Here is a 17,466-nt window from a genome sequence, read left to right as displayed (position 1 = left end):
GTCAAAATTTACAGCTTCCCTATTCTCATTTTCTTTTTTTCTATATTTAAACTTTTTTCTTTAAAACTTTCTAGTTATATATTATTATATGCATAATAAATGTATACCATAGTATGTATATGATTCATAAATAAATCAGCATACATAATGGAGGTGTGTATATGTGCTGAAACATATATATTTTTAAAATTTATTTTTATTTTATTTTTGGCCCCACAACAAGTCTTAATATATTTAAAAAGACAAAGATCATAGAAAGTGTATTCTCTGACCAAAATAACAAAAGGAAATTTAGAAAATTAACAAATTTATAGAAATTAAACAGCACTCTCCTAAGTAAACAAAGGGTAAAAAGAAAAGTCACAGGGAAATTAGAGAGTAGTTTAAGATAAAAGTCAGCACAGTATCAAAATTTATAGGATGCAGGGCTCATGCATTGCTTAGAGGAAAATTTATACTTGTAAACACCTATATTAAAAATAAGAAAAATCTCAAATCAGTAATATAAACTTCTATCTTAAAAAAAATAGAAGAGCAAACTAAACCCAAAGCAAAATATAAGTAGGAAATAACAAAGATTACAACAGAGATATATGGAATAGGGAATTAACAATAGAGAAAAATCAACAAAACAAAGTTGTTTCTTGAAAAAGATCGACAAAATTTGCAAACCTTTATTTACACTGACCAAGAAAAAAGAGAGGATGAAAATATTAAAATCAGAAATAAAGCAGGGACATGGTAGAGCAGTTCTTTCTTCTATTATGCTGAAGTGGGCTTTGAGGAGAGAGACATCCTCTTCTTTTTCTGGTCTCCACTGGTCACTCTCTTTGTGTCACTGCAGTCGAGTGCCTGGAGGGCTACCTGCATGGTGGCTGTGGCTACTGTTGTGGCATTGAGCCATTTTTGCAGCAGCCGTGGCTGTGGTGGTAGCTGTTGTGGTGGCTGTGGTGGACTACCCTCATGGAAGTGGTGTTTTTAGGTTTCTCCTTGCCTGCTTCCAGGCAGGGGATGCCGTCCTCAGCTCCAGCCTCGGACCCCAGGTGTTTTGTTTCTTGCTTTCCAGTGGAGGGGCCTGCCCTTGACCCTACCCCTATAGGACCCCAGGTGTGCTCTGTTTCTTGCCTGTCTCTTGGCTGAGGGGGCTGCCCTAGGCTCCAGGCTAGGATCCCTGGCAGGCTCTGTTTCTTGCCTCCACTTCATTTTCATGAATAGAAGCCCTTTAATATGCTTTTTAAAATCTGAAACAGTAGTTTGTTTTATATTCAGGAATGTTTAACTTTATTTTTTTGGTGTCTGGATTGAAAATGTTTAACTTTAAAAGCACTTTAATGTTTTGTTTTCTGTAACAAGTTTTAAAAACTGTGAGATTACTTTAGAAGATCTGGGTTTTTAATTAATCTTTTAAGTTTTTCTCCTAGTTATATGGAAAATAGTATGTAACAAAAATAAAATCATTCCATTTCCTATCTCCACTTCATCCTGCCCCAGAAGCAATACTTTGAACAATTTTTTCTGCTGTTTACTTTACTTTGATTTTTCTGAATATGTGTGTGTGTGTCTCTCTCTCTCTTTTGGTTAAATTTATGTTTAACCAAATATTTAGATTTAACCAAACTATATAAATATTATTGACTGCTGAGCCAAGTAAATATTTTGTTGCTTAGGCTTGTACATTTTTCTCCTGAATTTAATAATTGCCTTAATTTTTTATTTACTTAATTTTCTTTGAAAATTAAATATACCCAAGTCTTTGCTATACCCTCCAATACCAGTATACATCTCCCAGTAGAATTTTCTACATGAACTAAATTTGTCACCTTTTTTTTTTTCTTTTTATCCTCGTTCCTGGAACATTCCCTGTCCCTGCTCCATTCTAGATTTGTCTATTCTTTAGATCTGCTGAATAGACCAGCTTGGGAATCTTTCTTGTCCTTTTTCTTTATCAGATCTCTGTTTTTGGAATCCAGTCTTTGTCTTTCTTTGTTCATTGCATCATTTTAGTGGAACACAAATTCCAGTAATTCTCTGAAAAAGGATATATAAAAAATAAATATTTTTAGACTTTATATGTCTGAGAAAAGTCTTAATTCTTCCATGTTGAAAATGTTTTTCCTCAGATCTTGAAGGCACTGCTTTGTCTAGTTTCCAGTGTTGCTGCTGAGAAGTTCATTGCCTTTCTTAGTTCTTATCTTTTGTGTGATAGTAGTACCCCCTTACCTGTAGTTTTGCTTTTCATGGTTTCAGTTACCTGCAGTCAGCCAAAAATATAAAATGGAGTAAAATGGTCCAAAAATATAAAATGGTAAATTCCAGAAATAAACTATTCGTAAGTTTTAAATTGTGCACATTTGAGTAGCATGATGAAATCTTGCACCAACCCGCCCAGTAGATCATCCCCTTGTCCAGCGTATCTGTGCTTGTTTAGTCACTTTTAGCTGTCTTGGTTATCAGATCAGCTGCTGTGGTATTGCAGTACTTATATTCAAGTAACCTTTATTGTAATTAATAATGGCCCCAAAGTGCAAGAGTAATGCTGGTATATTGTTAAAATTTTTCAATTTTATTATTAGTTATTGTCAATCTATTACTCTGCTTAATTTATAAATTAAACTTTGTCATAGGTATGTATGTATAGGAAAAATATAGTATATACAGTCATATGCTGCATAACAATGTTTGGGTTAAGACCACATGTATGATGTGGCTATTCCATAGAGCCTAGGTGTGTAGTTGGCTATACCATCTAGGTCTGTGTTTGCACAACAGTGGAATCGAAATCGCCTAATGACACATTTCTCAGAATGAATCCCCATCATGAAGCAGTGCATGACTGTGTAAGATTCTGTACAATCTGGGTTTCAGGCATCCATTGGGTATATATTCTTGGAACATATACCCCACAGACAAAAGGGGACTACTGTATATCTTTTTTTCCCCCTCAAGTCTTTTCTCCCTTCAGTTCTGAAATTTTACAGTGTAGTCTTTTTTCATTCATTATATTATAATGGGTACTCAGTGGGTCTTTTCAGTCTATATAATTACTTTTGGTTTGGTAAATTTTCTTTTTTCTTTTCTGTATTTTTTCCACACCATTTTCTCTTTCCTGGAATTAATACTACCAGATGTTATTAGTCTATATAATTACTTTTGGTTTGGTAAATTTTCTTTTTTTTTTTCTGTATTTTTTCCACACCATTTTCTCTTTCCTGGAATTAATACTACCAGATGTTATTAGTTCTCATGGGTTGATCTTCTGATTTTTCTCCTGTCTTTTTTAAATTTTCCAGTTGGTTTATCTTTTTGTTTTACTTTCTAAGAGATTTCCTTTACCTCTTATACAAAATTATTTTTATTTCATGTTATATTTTTAATTTCTAAACACTTTTTCTTTTCATTGTTATGTTTTTGTAGTGCCCTGTTATTTCATGGAAGCCATATCTTCTCTTATCCACCTGGAGGCTTTCTCCAAATGTCTGCTGAACCTTTGGTTGTTTATATTAAAGAAAGAAACAATATTATATTATTTAAACAAACAATATTATATTATATTTTTGGTATATAAAGATATACCAAAAAGCTGGTTGGGGTTCTTTTGGGTATCATCCTAAGGCATTTGTGTAGTCACTGAACTTTTTGATGGAAACTCTCCCAAATGTATCTATTGGTGTTTTCTTTTTCTTTCTTTCTTTCTTTTTTTTTTAAAGATGACTGCTAAAGGGGTCTTAACCCTTGACTTTGTGGTGTTAGCACCACGCTCAGCCATAGAGCTAACAGGCCATCCCTATATAGGATCTGAACCCATGGCCTTGGTGTTATCAGCACCGCACTCTCCCGAGTGAGCCACGGGCCGGCCCCTCTATTGGTGTTTTCTTTGGGTTGGTTTAGTTTCTCCCAAGAAAGGTTCTCCAGTCTCTTCCTGCTTGGGGGTATATATGCTTGGCTGCTGGTATTCTGGAGCTAGGTGTGGGAATGAGGCTGAGGGTACCACCATTACACAGACTTGCACTAAATCCTTCTGTTTGCAGTGTCACACTTTATTGTGTCCTCATCCATGTCTTATGTACCTCACCCCTACCCGCAGTGGCCCCCAGGTCTGAGGCTTACTAGTTCAATTTCTCTAAAATATAATCTTCCATTTTCTGTTGTGGTTAGGGGAGGGAACTTAGTTGTCCACATTTTCCTTAAACAGTTCTAAACAACCATCACCAGCTTCTGCCCCATCACTATACTCTTTCTTAGATCTGATCTCATACTTCCAATTATGAGGTGAATCTCAGTTTTTATTACCTCCCTGCTAAAGGTATTTAACTTTGTTCATCTTTCTCTTCTTGTGCTCAGTTCCTCTCCCACTCACTTAATGTCTACATATTTTAGTTTTACTTAAGATAGAATCTGAAAAAAATAATAAGGATAGTGGGATCTGTTTTATTCCAATTCTCTGTATTCTTTTGTGGTTGTTTAAAAAGAAAAGGAAACCTTTTTCTTAACCATCTTGAAATTGCAACCAAAGCTTTCTTGAAACACTTTTAGAAGTTATTATTTATTTATTTATTTATTTTTTCCTTTTTGTCCTTTTTTTTACTGACCGGTAACGTTTTTTTTTACTGACCGGTAACGGGTTCGCAACCCTCGGTGTCGCGCCCGTACCAGGGACCAGCAACAGGATCGCAACCCTTGGCGTTACGCTCGCACCGCGCTCAGCCAGTGAGCGGGAACCGGTCTCCACATGGGATCCGAACCCTCGGCATTACGCTCGCACCGCGCTCAGCCAGTGAGCAGGAACCGGTCTCCACATGGGATCCGAACCCTCGGCGGGAGCGCCGCCGCACTCCCAAGCGGCGCACTCTCCAGTGCGCCACCGGGCCGTCCCTAGAAGTTATTTTTAAATTCTATTTGTATGAAGTTCTTGGGTTGGACAAAAACCACATGATAGTAACTATCTTCTTTATAGTGACCATGTATTTTAGGTCCTGCTATTAAAACAGGTTTCTCCCTGTAGGTTCTACAACATGACTTTGAAAAAACAGCAGAAAGCAAAAATGTCCCATCCGAACAAGAACCGACTACTAAAGGTAAGAAATCTAAATGTGTTAAATTTTAAGATTTTCTTAAGTGCCCTTTATGTGCTTAAAAACTAAAAAATGTAAATTCCTAGCTATTTAAGTTTGAAGGTACTTTGGACCTGATGCAATCTTAATTCTCCCCATAAATCCTTTGTAGAAAACATAGAGGGCTTTGTTTCCACAAACAGCTGTTAAAGAAAAGTTGACAAATATTTACCGGCACAGAAAATCTGCAAGTAGTGTCTTCAGATACAAATGTAGGGGATTTAAAAAAGAAAAAAATACCCATTCCTGGGCCTCACTCCTGAAAATCCTAATTTGTTAGAAATTGGGTAGATTTCAGGAGTATAATTTTTAAAATGTCCCAGCTGAATCTATGAATCTGACCAAATAAATTTTGGAACCATTGATAAGGAATCGATAAGGAAAATTTGTAGTTGCTTTTTCTCTTGTGGGGTTTTTTCTTTTGAGCAGTTGGCCAGTAAGAGGATCTGAACCCTTGACTTTGGTGTTACAGTACTGTGCTCTTACCAACTGAGCTAACCAGGCAGCCTTCTTTTGTGTTTTAAATGTTTTGATTATTCTCATTCATGCATATTATCATCATGTAGTGTAATAGAGAGTGAAATGTAACAACTATGGCATTACACTGATGTTAAGACTTTCTTTTGATGACAGATGACCAAGATAAGTCTCCTGTGAAACCCTGTTACCTCAATATCTTGGAAAATGAGCAACCTTTAAATAGTGCTGCCAATAAGGACTCGCTTACTATTACTGATTCATCTAAACAACCTAACCCTTTGCCGTTACCTTTAACTGAAATTGCAACCGTAGTGCCTAAAGACAAAGAAGTTAAATCTGCTCAGGAAACTCCTGAAAGCTCTCTGGCTGGAAGTCCTGATACTGAATCTCCAGTGTTAGTGAATGACTATGTATGTATCATTTGCATTTCTGAATATTTATGCTTTTCATTTCTGTGCATACTTCTTCATTTTCAGGTTAACGTTTGCAGCATATAAACCAAACTCCACTTTGTGTTTAGATTTAGAATCTGTTGGGACATTTTTACTTCTTATTACTCTTATTTAAAACTTCAGCAGAAGGGGGATAATGAATTAAGATGACCATCTCAAAATCTAAAAGCTGTTCTGCTTTATGTAGTTTTGAGAAGAAAGAGATGAGTTATAGGTGACAGCTTTGAAAGAGTTCAAGTTCAGATCTGAATTGATAATGATACATGAATCATTATTAATCTTGTGCACTAGGCACTATTGACTTCTTAACGATTTAGAACATTTTATAAATCTTTGATGGACCTAGAGATACGAAATATCATTCGGGATATGAAATAACACAATTTGACAGTGATAGAGTCCTTATCTCTATACAGTGAATGATGGAAAGATATATTAGGAAATCTGCACTTATAGTAGTGTAAAAGCAAAGTTAAATGAAGACTAGGCTTGAAAAATTTATGAGCAAACAAAAACAAAGGCCTTATAAATAGCCTTTACCATGCTTGAATTGATGAAACTTAGCTTGGATCATTTCTGATAAATGCTTATCTTAGAACTAAAACTTAACCCCAGTCAGTAATAGGTAGCCAGCTAACATATGATTATGTGACTAAGGACTTTCTAACAATGTACTTTAAAAGGGGGCAATTTTGTAATTGCAAATCAGTCAAATAATTTATTTTGCTTCCACATTTTTCCAATAAATGTGGTTTATTTCTCCAGAACCAAATTGTGCCTCAAATTTTTTTTTAAGTTTGGTGTCAGAATTGAGGTTCAAAGGAGACCAGCCCCATGGCCCTCAGGAGCATTGAGAAACCAGGCAAAAGGTACCCACTGAGCCCATTGTGTTCTCACTGATTTCTCTCTGCATCTGGAGGTGATGGGTCCCTCTTGGATTTTGAGCTTCATAATTTGCATCCTGAGCTCTCTTGAGTTTATTTGAGTAATTTTATTTCTGTTGGATCCAAAGGTCGAACTGGGTGTTTGACAGGTTGAACTGGGCTGGGTCAAGTTGGAGGCCTCAGGTGGGTAAGTTTTAGAAGGACAAGTTATTATGGGTTTGTTTGCATCTAAGGAGTCTGGGACACCAGCACATTTTATGTTGAGAAATCCTGGACCCCAAACCTGTACCTTTCTAGAGAAATGGGCATACTTTAACAGAGTTGATTTAAAGTGATGATGGCCACAGTGAAGGAGTTTTCATTTAGATAAGATTGTTTATTTATGTGGCACATCAGAGAAGAAGGGATCCCAAACACCTCAGAAACAACTGGATGCATTTTTTATTGGTATTAAGAGGCTTTTGAAAGATTGACTCATTCCAAACTTGGCCTCTCTAAAACACTCTTTACTAAAGGCAAATAAATGGAAAGCTTAAGCAATAAATTGACGATGAAAATAAAAAGAATCACATGGTGACTGGTGTGACTCTGGCCAGTTCCTCCTCTTATCCTCTTCGACCTAATTATTCCAAATCCACTAACCCATTTGGTCAATTCTCTTCTTGCTCTGAACCTATTAATCTTTTTGCTCAATTACCCTTTCACCCTGAGGATAATGAGGGGAAGGGAAGTTAGGCTGATACCTTACAAAGTTAGGCTCTCAGAACAGCTAGGGTTGTCTCTTATAAGTACTTTTACTCCATCAAAAACTGAACTTGGAGCCATAGCAAAAGAATTTCCAAATCCAAGGAAAAGTCACAAAAATTTGCTGAGGAATTTAGAATTTTCCTAGAAGCCTATGACTGTGGACTTTCTGATTTGTATCAGTTTATACACACGATATTAGGACCTGGGGAAACACATACATGGATGACTAAAGCAGGATGAGATAAGCCTGAGGAAAGTATTGCTGACCCATCAAGAGCTACTTGTAAGGATGGCCCAGAAGATTCCAGAAAAACCACTGAAAAACTTTTAGAAGCTATCTCTATTGTCCTCCCACAAAAGATTGACTAGTCCATTATTCAGTCATATAAACAGGAAAAAGATGGATCAGTTTCTGCTTACAGGGCTAGATTGGAAATCTCATTTGTTAAGCATTCTGGTCTTAAAATATAGAAGAGAGTATTTCCTGCTGGAGCTGAAATGGCTCTTCTGGCCTTATTCATTAATGGGTTCGAACCAGAGCTTTGGTGATTTGATTAAAAAGCATAAGATTGGGAAGAAAGTCACTGATATGGTTGAATTGGTTACCATAGTTGAACATTTTGAGAGAAATTTAGAACAAATCAGAAATCAATTAAAAGAGAAAAAAAGTTAAATGCTGAAAGAAAACAATGAACAGGGTAATAAGCTCATGTCTTTATAGCTACAACAACTACAAGAACAAAGACCAAGAGGCCCTCCTTGTACATATTACAACTCAAAATTGAGAGGTCCAAAAGAGAGAAACCCTGTGCCTTAAGGTGTTTGCCACCGTTGTAAACAGTCAGGCAGTTGGCAAAATGATTGTCTTGTGTAAGTCCTCTAATGGACCTACCCTTTTTGGCCTAGACGGTTTCCCCACTGTAATAAATTCCCAAGGGTTTGACCTTTTCGATAGTAATCAACACTAATGGGGCTCTGAAGGATTCACCAGTAAATTACTTCAATAAAATACCTTAATTAAATATGGGGAAACTAAGACCAAGAGATTAATGGGCAGTCATGCTTTTCGATAGTAATCAACACTAATGGGGCTCTGAAGGATTCACCAGTAAATTACATCAATAAAATACCTTAATTAAATATGGGGAAACTAAGACCAAGAGATTAATGGGCAGTCATGTGTGGTATTGGTAGATACCAAAGCCATCTTACTCATTTTAAACCCCATGCTAATAAATCAACACATCTCTTGCAGTGAAGAAAATATTTCCATGATGGGGGTTTCAAGTCAAGTTCAGAGAATTTTCTTTTCTGAACCAGTCCTGATAACTCTTGGACCATTCTCAGAAAAGCATGCATTCCTATTGTGACACCATTCCGGTAAATTTACTGGGATGAGATTTGCTTTCTAAACTGAGAGGACACATAAAGTTCTCTTCAGAGGGAGAAACAATCCTAGAGTTTCCTGACCTTTCTGAACATGTTCCCTACAAGCAGGAACTGGTAATACTGAAACCAAACTTACGTTGATTCTGAGCTTTTTAAAAGACTCAAATATTTGTGGACTTCTTACTCAGCTGACATAGGGAAAATTAAAAGTGCTGCACCTATTGGGCCGAGCCCGTGGTGCACTCAGGAGAGTGCGGCGCTGGGAGCGCAGCAGCGCTCTGCCGCGGGTTCGGATCCTATATAGGGATGACTGGTGCGCTCACTGGCTGAGCGTGGTGCGGCTGGTCTCAAAAAGGACAAAAAAAAAAAAAGTGCTGCACCTATATAAATTCAAATAGACTGTCCTAAGCCATTGCCTGAATTGTCCCAATACCCTTTAAACTTAAGAGGCACTTCGAGGACTTTCACCAGTTGTAGAGGATTTAGTAAAAAAAAAAAAAAAAAAAGACTTATAGTTCTTTGTACTAGTCTCTGTAACACTCCAACTATACCAGTTAAAAAACCTAACAAAGTTGGAGATTTCTTCAAGACTTATGTGCAATAAATAAAATTATAATTCCAAGATTTCCTGTGATTCCAAATGATAGCACTTTGCTATCTAATGTGTCTACAGTGATAGATCTTTGCCTTGCCTTTTTTAGTATTTGAGTTGGTAAGGAGAGCCAGTACTTGTTTTGTCTTGGTCTGGAAAAACCAACAGTACACCTGGACTGTAATGCAACAGGGGTTTGCTGAAGCCCTGTCTTATCTCAGGCATTACATCAAGACCTGTCAACCTTACAGTTCCCTAGAAATTCCACTCTTATTCAATATGTAGATGATCTGCTATTATACCAAAGAAGAATCTAAAATAGATTGATTTTTTCTCTTAACAGCAGTTAGTTTAGTAGGGCTGTAAAGCCTCCATGGAAAAACTTCATTTCTCTAGAGAAATGGTCTATTATTTTGGGCATGAACTGACTGCAGAGGGAATTTCCCTATTACCTGAAAGAATAAAAACAATCTAAGGGTTCCCTAGGCCTACAACTAAAAGACAATTAAGAGGGTTTTTCAGTGTTGCAGGATACTTTAGATCTTGGGTCCCAAATTCATGTCTGCTAGCATTCCCCTTACATGAACTTAAAACTCTGTCTCAGAGCCTTTGCCATGGGAAGATAATCATGAACAAGCTTTCAACCAAATAAAACTGGCCTTAAAACAAACTCCAGCTTTAGGGACTCCCAAATTATTCAAAACCTTTTACTTTGTTCACAAACATGATAATCAGGCCTTGAGAGTCCTTACTTAGGAACATGGGGGAAGACATTGACCCATTGCGTATTATAGGCTACAGTTAGATACTGTGGCCAGAGCATATCCAAATTGTCTAAAAGCAGTGTTGACAGCAGCCAAATTGGTAGAAATCTCATCTGACCTAGTATTAGGGAAATCGACTTTACCTTTAAGATCAACATGTAGTCAAAAGCTTACTAAATTCTGATCAGACCCAGCATTTTTCAACAAGTAAACTAACATTTTGCCAAATCTTTCTATCACCTTGTAAAATTAAAATCTCCATCTTAGACATTTTGATCTGTTTAACCCTGCCACTTTGCTGCCTCTGCCTGAAGATGGAGAAAACTGTAACTGTGAATGTGGTATCACAACTATTGACTCTTCCCATTAACTTATGTGAAACTCCATTATATAATCCTGAATTAATACTTTCTGTTGATGGATCTTATGGCAAAAATATAGAAGGAAAATACCAAGTAGAATATGTTGTAACAATTTAATATAAACTAATAGAAAAGGGAGCTCTTCCACATTTTAAGTTAGCACAACCTGCAGAATTATGTGCTCTTACTAGGGCTTGCCATATAGTCAAAGACAAATCAGTTAATATTTCCATAGTATCTACGTATATCTATGCCTTTGGAGTGTTTCATAAGTTTGGAATGTTATAGAGACAAAGAAGCATTCTCACTTCTAGTGGAACCCCCCTCAAAAATGGTCTCCACATAGATGAGCTTCTTTCAGCTGTTCTGCTACCCTAAGTTGCTCTTATTAAAATTGAAGCTTGTACTTTTTGGACTGAACCTGAATATCAGGAAAATCCATTAGCAGACTTTCATGCCAAGTCAGCTATAACTGAAATTGTTAAAGTATACAATTTGAATGAACTCCATAAAGTTGATCCAAAACAAATCACTTATGATAATTTTTTCAGTAAACAATGCTGTGTACCTGAAGTGAAACAAAAATGATATCTAAAAGGATGCACATGTAATGCTCAATGAGGACTCAGTGAGGGCCTGGATGGCCACCTGGTCCTGAGTTCCTAAAATTGCCATTATTGGAGGCTCTGCACTCCAGAACCCATCATCATGGTTTAAACAAAATGGTACAAATTAAAGAGTACTAGTGGGGTGATTGTTCTAAAGTAGCAAAAATGGTTTATAACCCATATCTGGCTTGCCAAACTCATAATCCAGAAAGACCCTTAAGGTTTCAAGTGGTATGTTTCCACTGCCTGCTGGACCATTTGAACATCTGCAGATGGATTTCATTCAGTTGCCACCTTCACTGCGATATCAATATATTCTTGTTATTAGTGTTCCTGTTTTCAGGGTGGATTGAAACTTACCCTTGTAGAAGGGCTGATGCCACAATAGTGGCAAAAAAAATATTAGGAAATGTGTTTCCGTTGTGGGGCATATCTGGGGAGATCTCCAGTGGTAGAGGAACTCATGTTTCTGGACAAGTTATACAACAGTTAAGTAAGATTTTACAAACCCAGTGGGACTACCATTGCCCTTGTCCTCAGTCTTCTAGAAAGATTGAATGGACAAATGGTATCTTGAAACTAAAATGAGCTAAACTAATGTTTTACTGCTGGCCTTAATGGCAATTAGATCAATTTCTGTGGGAAAACACAAACTGCTCCTTTATGAAATAATTACTGGAAGACCTATGACTTTAATAGTAGAATCCCATGTACCCCCTACACTTGTTAGCTCTGATATGACTTAGTACTGCAAGTCCTTGATACATTATGCCAAAGTTTATTTCCATCAGGTTAAGGAGGCTTTCCATGAACTGATGATATCAAACCTTCCATAACTTAGAACCTGGAGAGTGGGTCTTTTGGAAATGGCACCAGAGAATAACTGCTTTTGAACCTCATTGGAAAGGACCATACCAGGTTCTTCTTACAGCTCACACTACAGCAAACTTGTCAACCTACAGGTGACTTAAAAGTAAGCATGTCCAAGGCAAAGCCTTCCTTAGAAGAAGACAGTGTCATGAAGTAGACAGCTTTCCCAAGATGACGGAGCAAGACTTCATTCCATTGACTAAGACTTGTTTTTGTTTTGCATTAACACAAAATGTTCAAATGTTTACTTTTGTTAAGAACTTTCACTACTAAAACTAAGGTCTGCTCTTCAAAGTATAGCCAGTCTCACTAACCAAAGCAGTTGCTGACTATGTAGTCATTTAGATAAATGGGAAGAATTACAACTAATCTTAGAACCTGCTCCCAATCACACATGGATGAGAAGTTCAGGAACCTGGCTTTATGGAAAGGTTTGGTATCCTTCCGTTGGCAGATCAGTTGATATTTATGATCAACTGAGTTGGCGCTGGGAAGAAGCTATAGAAGCAAAGTCATGGCCTATAATTACTACTGATTTCATTATTGGTTATTTATTGCTATGCATAAAAAGTTATAATTGAACTGGGCTTAATCTAGGCAGATTATAGAGGCACTGGACTTCTATATATAATGACACAGATATAAAATTAGAACATGACCATGATGTCTTTGACGATATCATTAGAAAACTGAAACTAGACATTGATTCAGTGGGAACTCTAGAGGCAAATAAAATGCCTTTACAGGTCTACTCCGTAAAATAAATGATAGCTTTGTTTATTGGATAGATCAATACTTGGGACATATTTGGAAAGGGACCTAATCATCCTTATTTGGTGACAGTAAACATGGGTTACTTTATCAAATACATAGAAATGTTTTTTGTTCCTACTCCAGTTTAAACCATAACCATTCAACCTAGCATTGTGCAGATTCAGATATGAAAAAGAATAACCATGACATTTATATCACTCATATGGTGGGTAAGGGGATTCACTTTGACCCTTTCTCTTAATAATATTGGATTATTGTGTGGTAACAAAATATATAAAGGCTTTCCCACTTAAATGGTCTGGATGTTGTGGTTTGGACTATCTCCTATCTAAAATGACCAGATATTACTTTCTAAATGCTAGTGAAATCTTTAACTTAGGGTCATTTGTACATAAAGTGTACACACAAAACAACCCCCTTGGTCTCCCAGACACAGTTAAAGGAAGAAATTTTGGATATTGTTCTTTTGAAAGAGCCCTGGTTCTTCAGCTGGGAGTGTCTGAGTTGGAAAAATCACTTATTAATATTTCAGCAATTCTTGAAAAAAGTTTTAATGATAACTTTGAATTCTCTTTAAGCAGTATAATCTGAGATGGATAATTTGGCCTTAGGGGTACTCCAAAATAGAAGAGTTGTTAATACTTAGGGAGGAATTTGTGCCCTAACTGGCAAAAAGTGTTGTTTTTATGCTAACAAAATCAGGCACTTTTGCCCTGTATTTAAAAAATCTTAAAGAACAAATTTGAGTTTTTCATCAGATAAGCGCTGCCTCCTCCTTTGATTTCTTCAGTTTGTTAAATCTTGGTTCCTGGGGATCTTAGAGGGATTTTTCAATCCTTGGCTATTATTCTCCCTATACTTATTGTTTATTCCCCTGATGCATCATATACCCTCAAAGATTTTGAATGCTCTCCAGTAGCCACTCACACATCAAATGTTTGCCATCGGACTCAGGCAACTGGAGGAAGCCAGCACTAACTGTGTAACTCCTGATGGCAGCTATGTGACTCTGAACAGGCTTGAAAAATTCATGAGCAAACAAAACCAAAGGCCTTAAAGATAGTTTTGATCTTGCTTAAACCGCAAACATAAGCAAAACTTAATTTGGGTCATCATCTGATAAAGGCTTATGTTAGAACTAAAACTTAACCCCAGCTAATCATGAATAGCCAACTAATACATGGTTATGTGATCAGGGACTTTTCACAAGGTATCTGAAAAAAAGGCAGTTTTGTAATTATAAACCAATCAAATAATTTCTGTATTTTGCTTCTGCATTTTCCAAAAAAATCCTGTCTCTGATGTTTTGTCATTGAAAACTAAACTTTCGGTCTGGTGCTCCCAATTCTTAAGTTGCTTCTTACTCAAATGAACTTCTTTAAAATTTTATTATGCCTCAGATTTTTCTTTTATAGTAGTAAATGGATAAGTTTAGTTTTACTCTGTAGCTTTGGTTTAACTAAATTCTAAAGAAAGTAAGTTATTTTTTGGATCCTTGGGTTGTATATGTTTTATATACTTTATTTTCTCTTATCAGCAAAAATGAAGAGATTTATAACATTATTTGAACCAAGACAAGTATTTTTAGGTCTAAAGAACATGCTTCACTTTTAAAAAATTAAAATTGAAGTTAGATTATAGAGGTTCTTTTTTAAAAAAAAAGATTATTATTTTTTACATTGGCTATTATTCTCCCTATACTTATTGTTTATTCCCCTGATGCATCATATACCCTCAAAGATTTTGAATGCTCTCCAGTAGCCACTCACACATCAAATGTTTGCCATCGGACTCAGGCAACTGGAGGAAGCCAACACTAACTGTGTAACTCCTGATGGCAGCTATGTGACTCTGAACAGGCTTGAAAAATTCATGAGCAAACAAAACCAAAGGCCTTAAAAATAGTTTTGATCTTGCTTAAACCGCAAACATAAGCAAAACTTAATTTGGGTCATCATCTGATAAAGGCTTATGTTAGAACTAAAACTTAACCCCAGCTAATCATGAATAGCCAACTAATACATGGTTATGTGATCAGGGACTTTTCACAAGGTATCTGAAAAAAAGGCAGTTTTGTAATTATAAACCAATCAAATAATTTCTGTATTTTGCTTCTGCATTTTCCAAAAAAATCCTGTCTCTGATGTTTTGTCATTGAAAACTAAACTTTCGGTCTGGTGCTCCCAATTCTTAAGTTGCTTCTTACTCAAATGAACTTCTTTAAAATTTTATTATGCCTCAGATTTTTCTTTTATAGTAGTAAATGGATAAGTTTAGTTTTACTCTGTAGCTTTGGTTTAACTAAATTCTAAAGAAAGTAAGTTATTTTTTGGATCCTTGGGTTGTATATGTTTTATATACTTTATTTTCTCTTATCAGCAAAAATGAAGAGATTTATAACATTATTTGAACCAAGACAAGTATTTTTAGGTCTAAAGAACATGCTTCACTTTTAAAAAATTAAAATTGAAGTTAGATTATAGAGGCTCTTTTTTAAAAAAAAAGATTATTATTTTTTACATTCTAAGATGTTGCAGAGCATTTGTGGGGAGGGGGAAAGGGAGGGAGGAGGGTAGGAGAAACAGAAAGGGGGGGTGTGGTTGAGACCCATGGCACCTGCCTCATTCTGGCAGGGGAGCCCAGGGGGCTTCCGACGGTGGCTCGGTTGTGGCTTGGCTGGAAGTGGACTTTGGAAGGAGGGTCCATGGCCTAGGCCCTCAGCCCTCCTCTGTCCTGGCTTGGGAGCCCAGGATGCTTTTGGTGGTAGCCTGGTGGTCAGCATTGAGCTGGATGTGGACGTTGCAGGGACGTGGCCGAGGCCCTCGATGTGGACATGAGTGGAAGGCATGGCTGAGATCTTCGTCCTCCCACCACACTGGCTCAGGCGCCTGAGGGGCTTCCGGTCCTTCTAGGTTTTATAGATGTTCTTTGGTGGTGGTAGACTTTTATTGGTTAATATCTGAACTTTGTCTCTAATCTGTGGGTTTTTTGTTTTTTCCTTCAGCTCTGTGTTGGATTATTTGCTATGCCCACTACTTAAACTTTGCACTGGAACTAATTTGTCATCCTTTGCTTACTTCCAAAATGGGGAAACTTCCTGTGGGAACCAGCATTTGAGCCCTATGGTTGAGCTAAATTGCTGCTTCACTGCTGATTCTCTGGCGAAGGCTTTTTGTGCAGCTCAGGTTTTAATTGTTGACCTTGTAAGCACTTCCAGGTCTTGTGAGGTCCCGTACCTCTGTGCTGTGGAAACTCTGGTTTAGGCCTGTGTATTTTCAGCAAGCTGCACCCCCTGCAGTTCTGTATTCCTGACCTGTCTCCACTGAGTGGGCCTGTGCTGATTGGAGGGCACATCAGCTGTCCAAGCTGTGCCCCAGTGTTCCCCTGGGAGGCCCATCTCTCCCACTAAACTGCCCGCACTCCAAACACTTCCCACGGGATGGGCCATGTGTCCGGTCCCTTGTGGTGTCTCACCAGCCTTTGAGTGACTCCTTTTTTCAGTTGTCTGTGGCCCCTCGTTCCTACCACCCAAGGCCCTCTTCTCCCTTTCATTCTCCAAGCAATTTCATGCGAAGGGCACAGCTGCGGCTTTTACCAGCTCTTGCTAGGTGTGCTCACCAGGGCCAGCCTTGATGTGGCCGGGGCTGGAAATAGTCAGAGTGGTCCGTCCTTTCTCTCATCGTAACTTCCACCTTCATGAACTCTGTAGGTGTTTCTTCCTATTCTCCTGAGCTCTAGTGGCCCTAGCTTGGTAGTTTGTTGCTTTTTAATAGTTGTAAATTGGTCGATTGTGGGAGAAGGCGATGCTGGGGACTGTCTATTCTGCTATCTTGATCGGAAGACTTAAAGAGGCTCTTGAATTTGAATTTTAGGTAGGAATCCCTACTGAAGGTTTTTGTACAAGAAAGTAAGACGGTCAAAGTCATTGTCTATGAAGATTAATCTGATGACTGTATAAGGTGTTGACAAGGAAGCTATGTTAGGAAGCTATCATATCAAACTTATTATATAAGTATGAAATACAAGCTGAACAAGAGTGGGGTGGGTGAGAAGTATTACAAGAAAAAGAAAAACCTAAGGTTTCTACTTGGGTGATTGGTAGAGCTATTACTATTAAAAATCAGAAGGGAGAACTAGGAGAAGAAAAGAATTCAACTTAAAAAAAAACAGTTTCAGGTGATCATAGAAGTGAGTTACTAAATTCATACCTCATCTTTCTAATTGAGCATCAACAGAGTTGCTGTATTGAAAAATTTGTCAATGTTTACTTATGTTCTGCTGGATATAGCTCTGGTGTGTTCTGTAAACATATTAAGCAACAAGAGTTGTTTTTTATAATTATTATTATTATTATTATTATTTTTTTTTTGTCTTTTTTTGTCTTTTTGTCGTGTCTGGCAACGGACCGCAACCCTCAGTGTCGCGCCCGTACC

The 17,466-nt window shown here is 37.3% G+C and overlaps 1 protein-coding gene across 1 annotated transcript in view; it reads left to right on the top strand.

Annotated features, from left to right (window-relative positions):
• Positions 1–17,466, top strand: part of PCM1 (pericentriolar material 1) — a 98,611-nt gene that overhangs the window by 76,958 nt on the left and 4,187 nt on the right. Inside the window, exons 30-32 of the mRNA XM_008572384.1 lie at positions 3,415–3,490; positions 5,003–5,075; positions 5,745–6,001. Coding sequence (XP_008570606.1) covers positions 3,415–3,490; positions 5,003–5,075; positions 5,745–6,001 — 406 coding nt within the window. The remainder of the gene's footprint in view (positions 1–3,414; positions 3,491–5,002; positions 5,076–5,744; positions 6,002–17,466) is intronic.

This window comes from Galeopterus variegatus, unplaced genomic scaffold (genome assembly GCF_000696425.1).
Source record: "Galeopterus variegatus unplaced genomic scaffold, G_variegatus-3.0.2 Scaffold778, whole genome shotgun sequence".
NCBI classification, from domain to species: Eukaryota; Metazoa; Chordata; class Mammalia; order Dermoptera; family Cynocephalidae; genus Galeopterus; species Galeopterus variegatus.
This window is presented reverse-complemented; position numbering and strand designations above follow the sequence as displayed.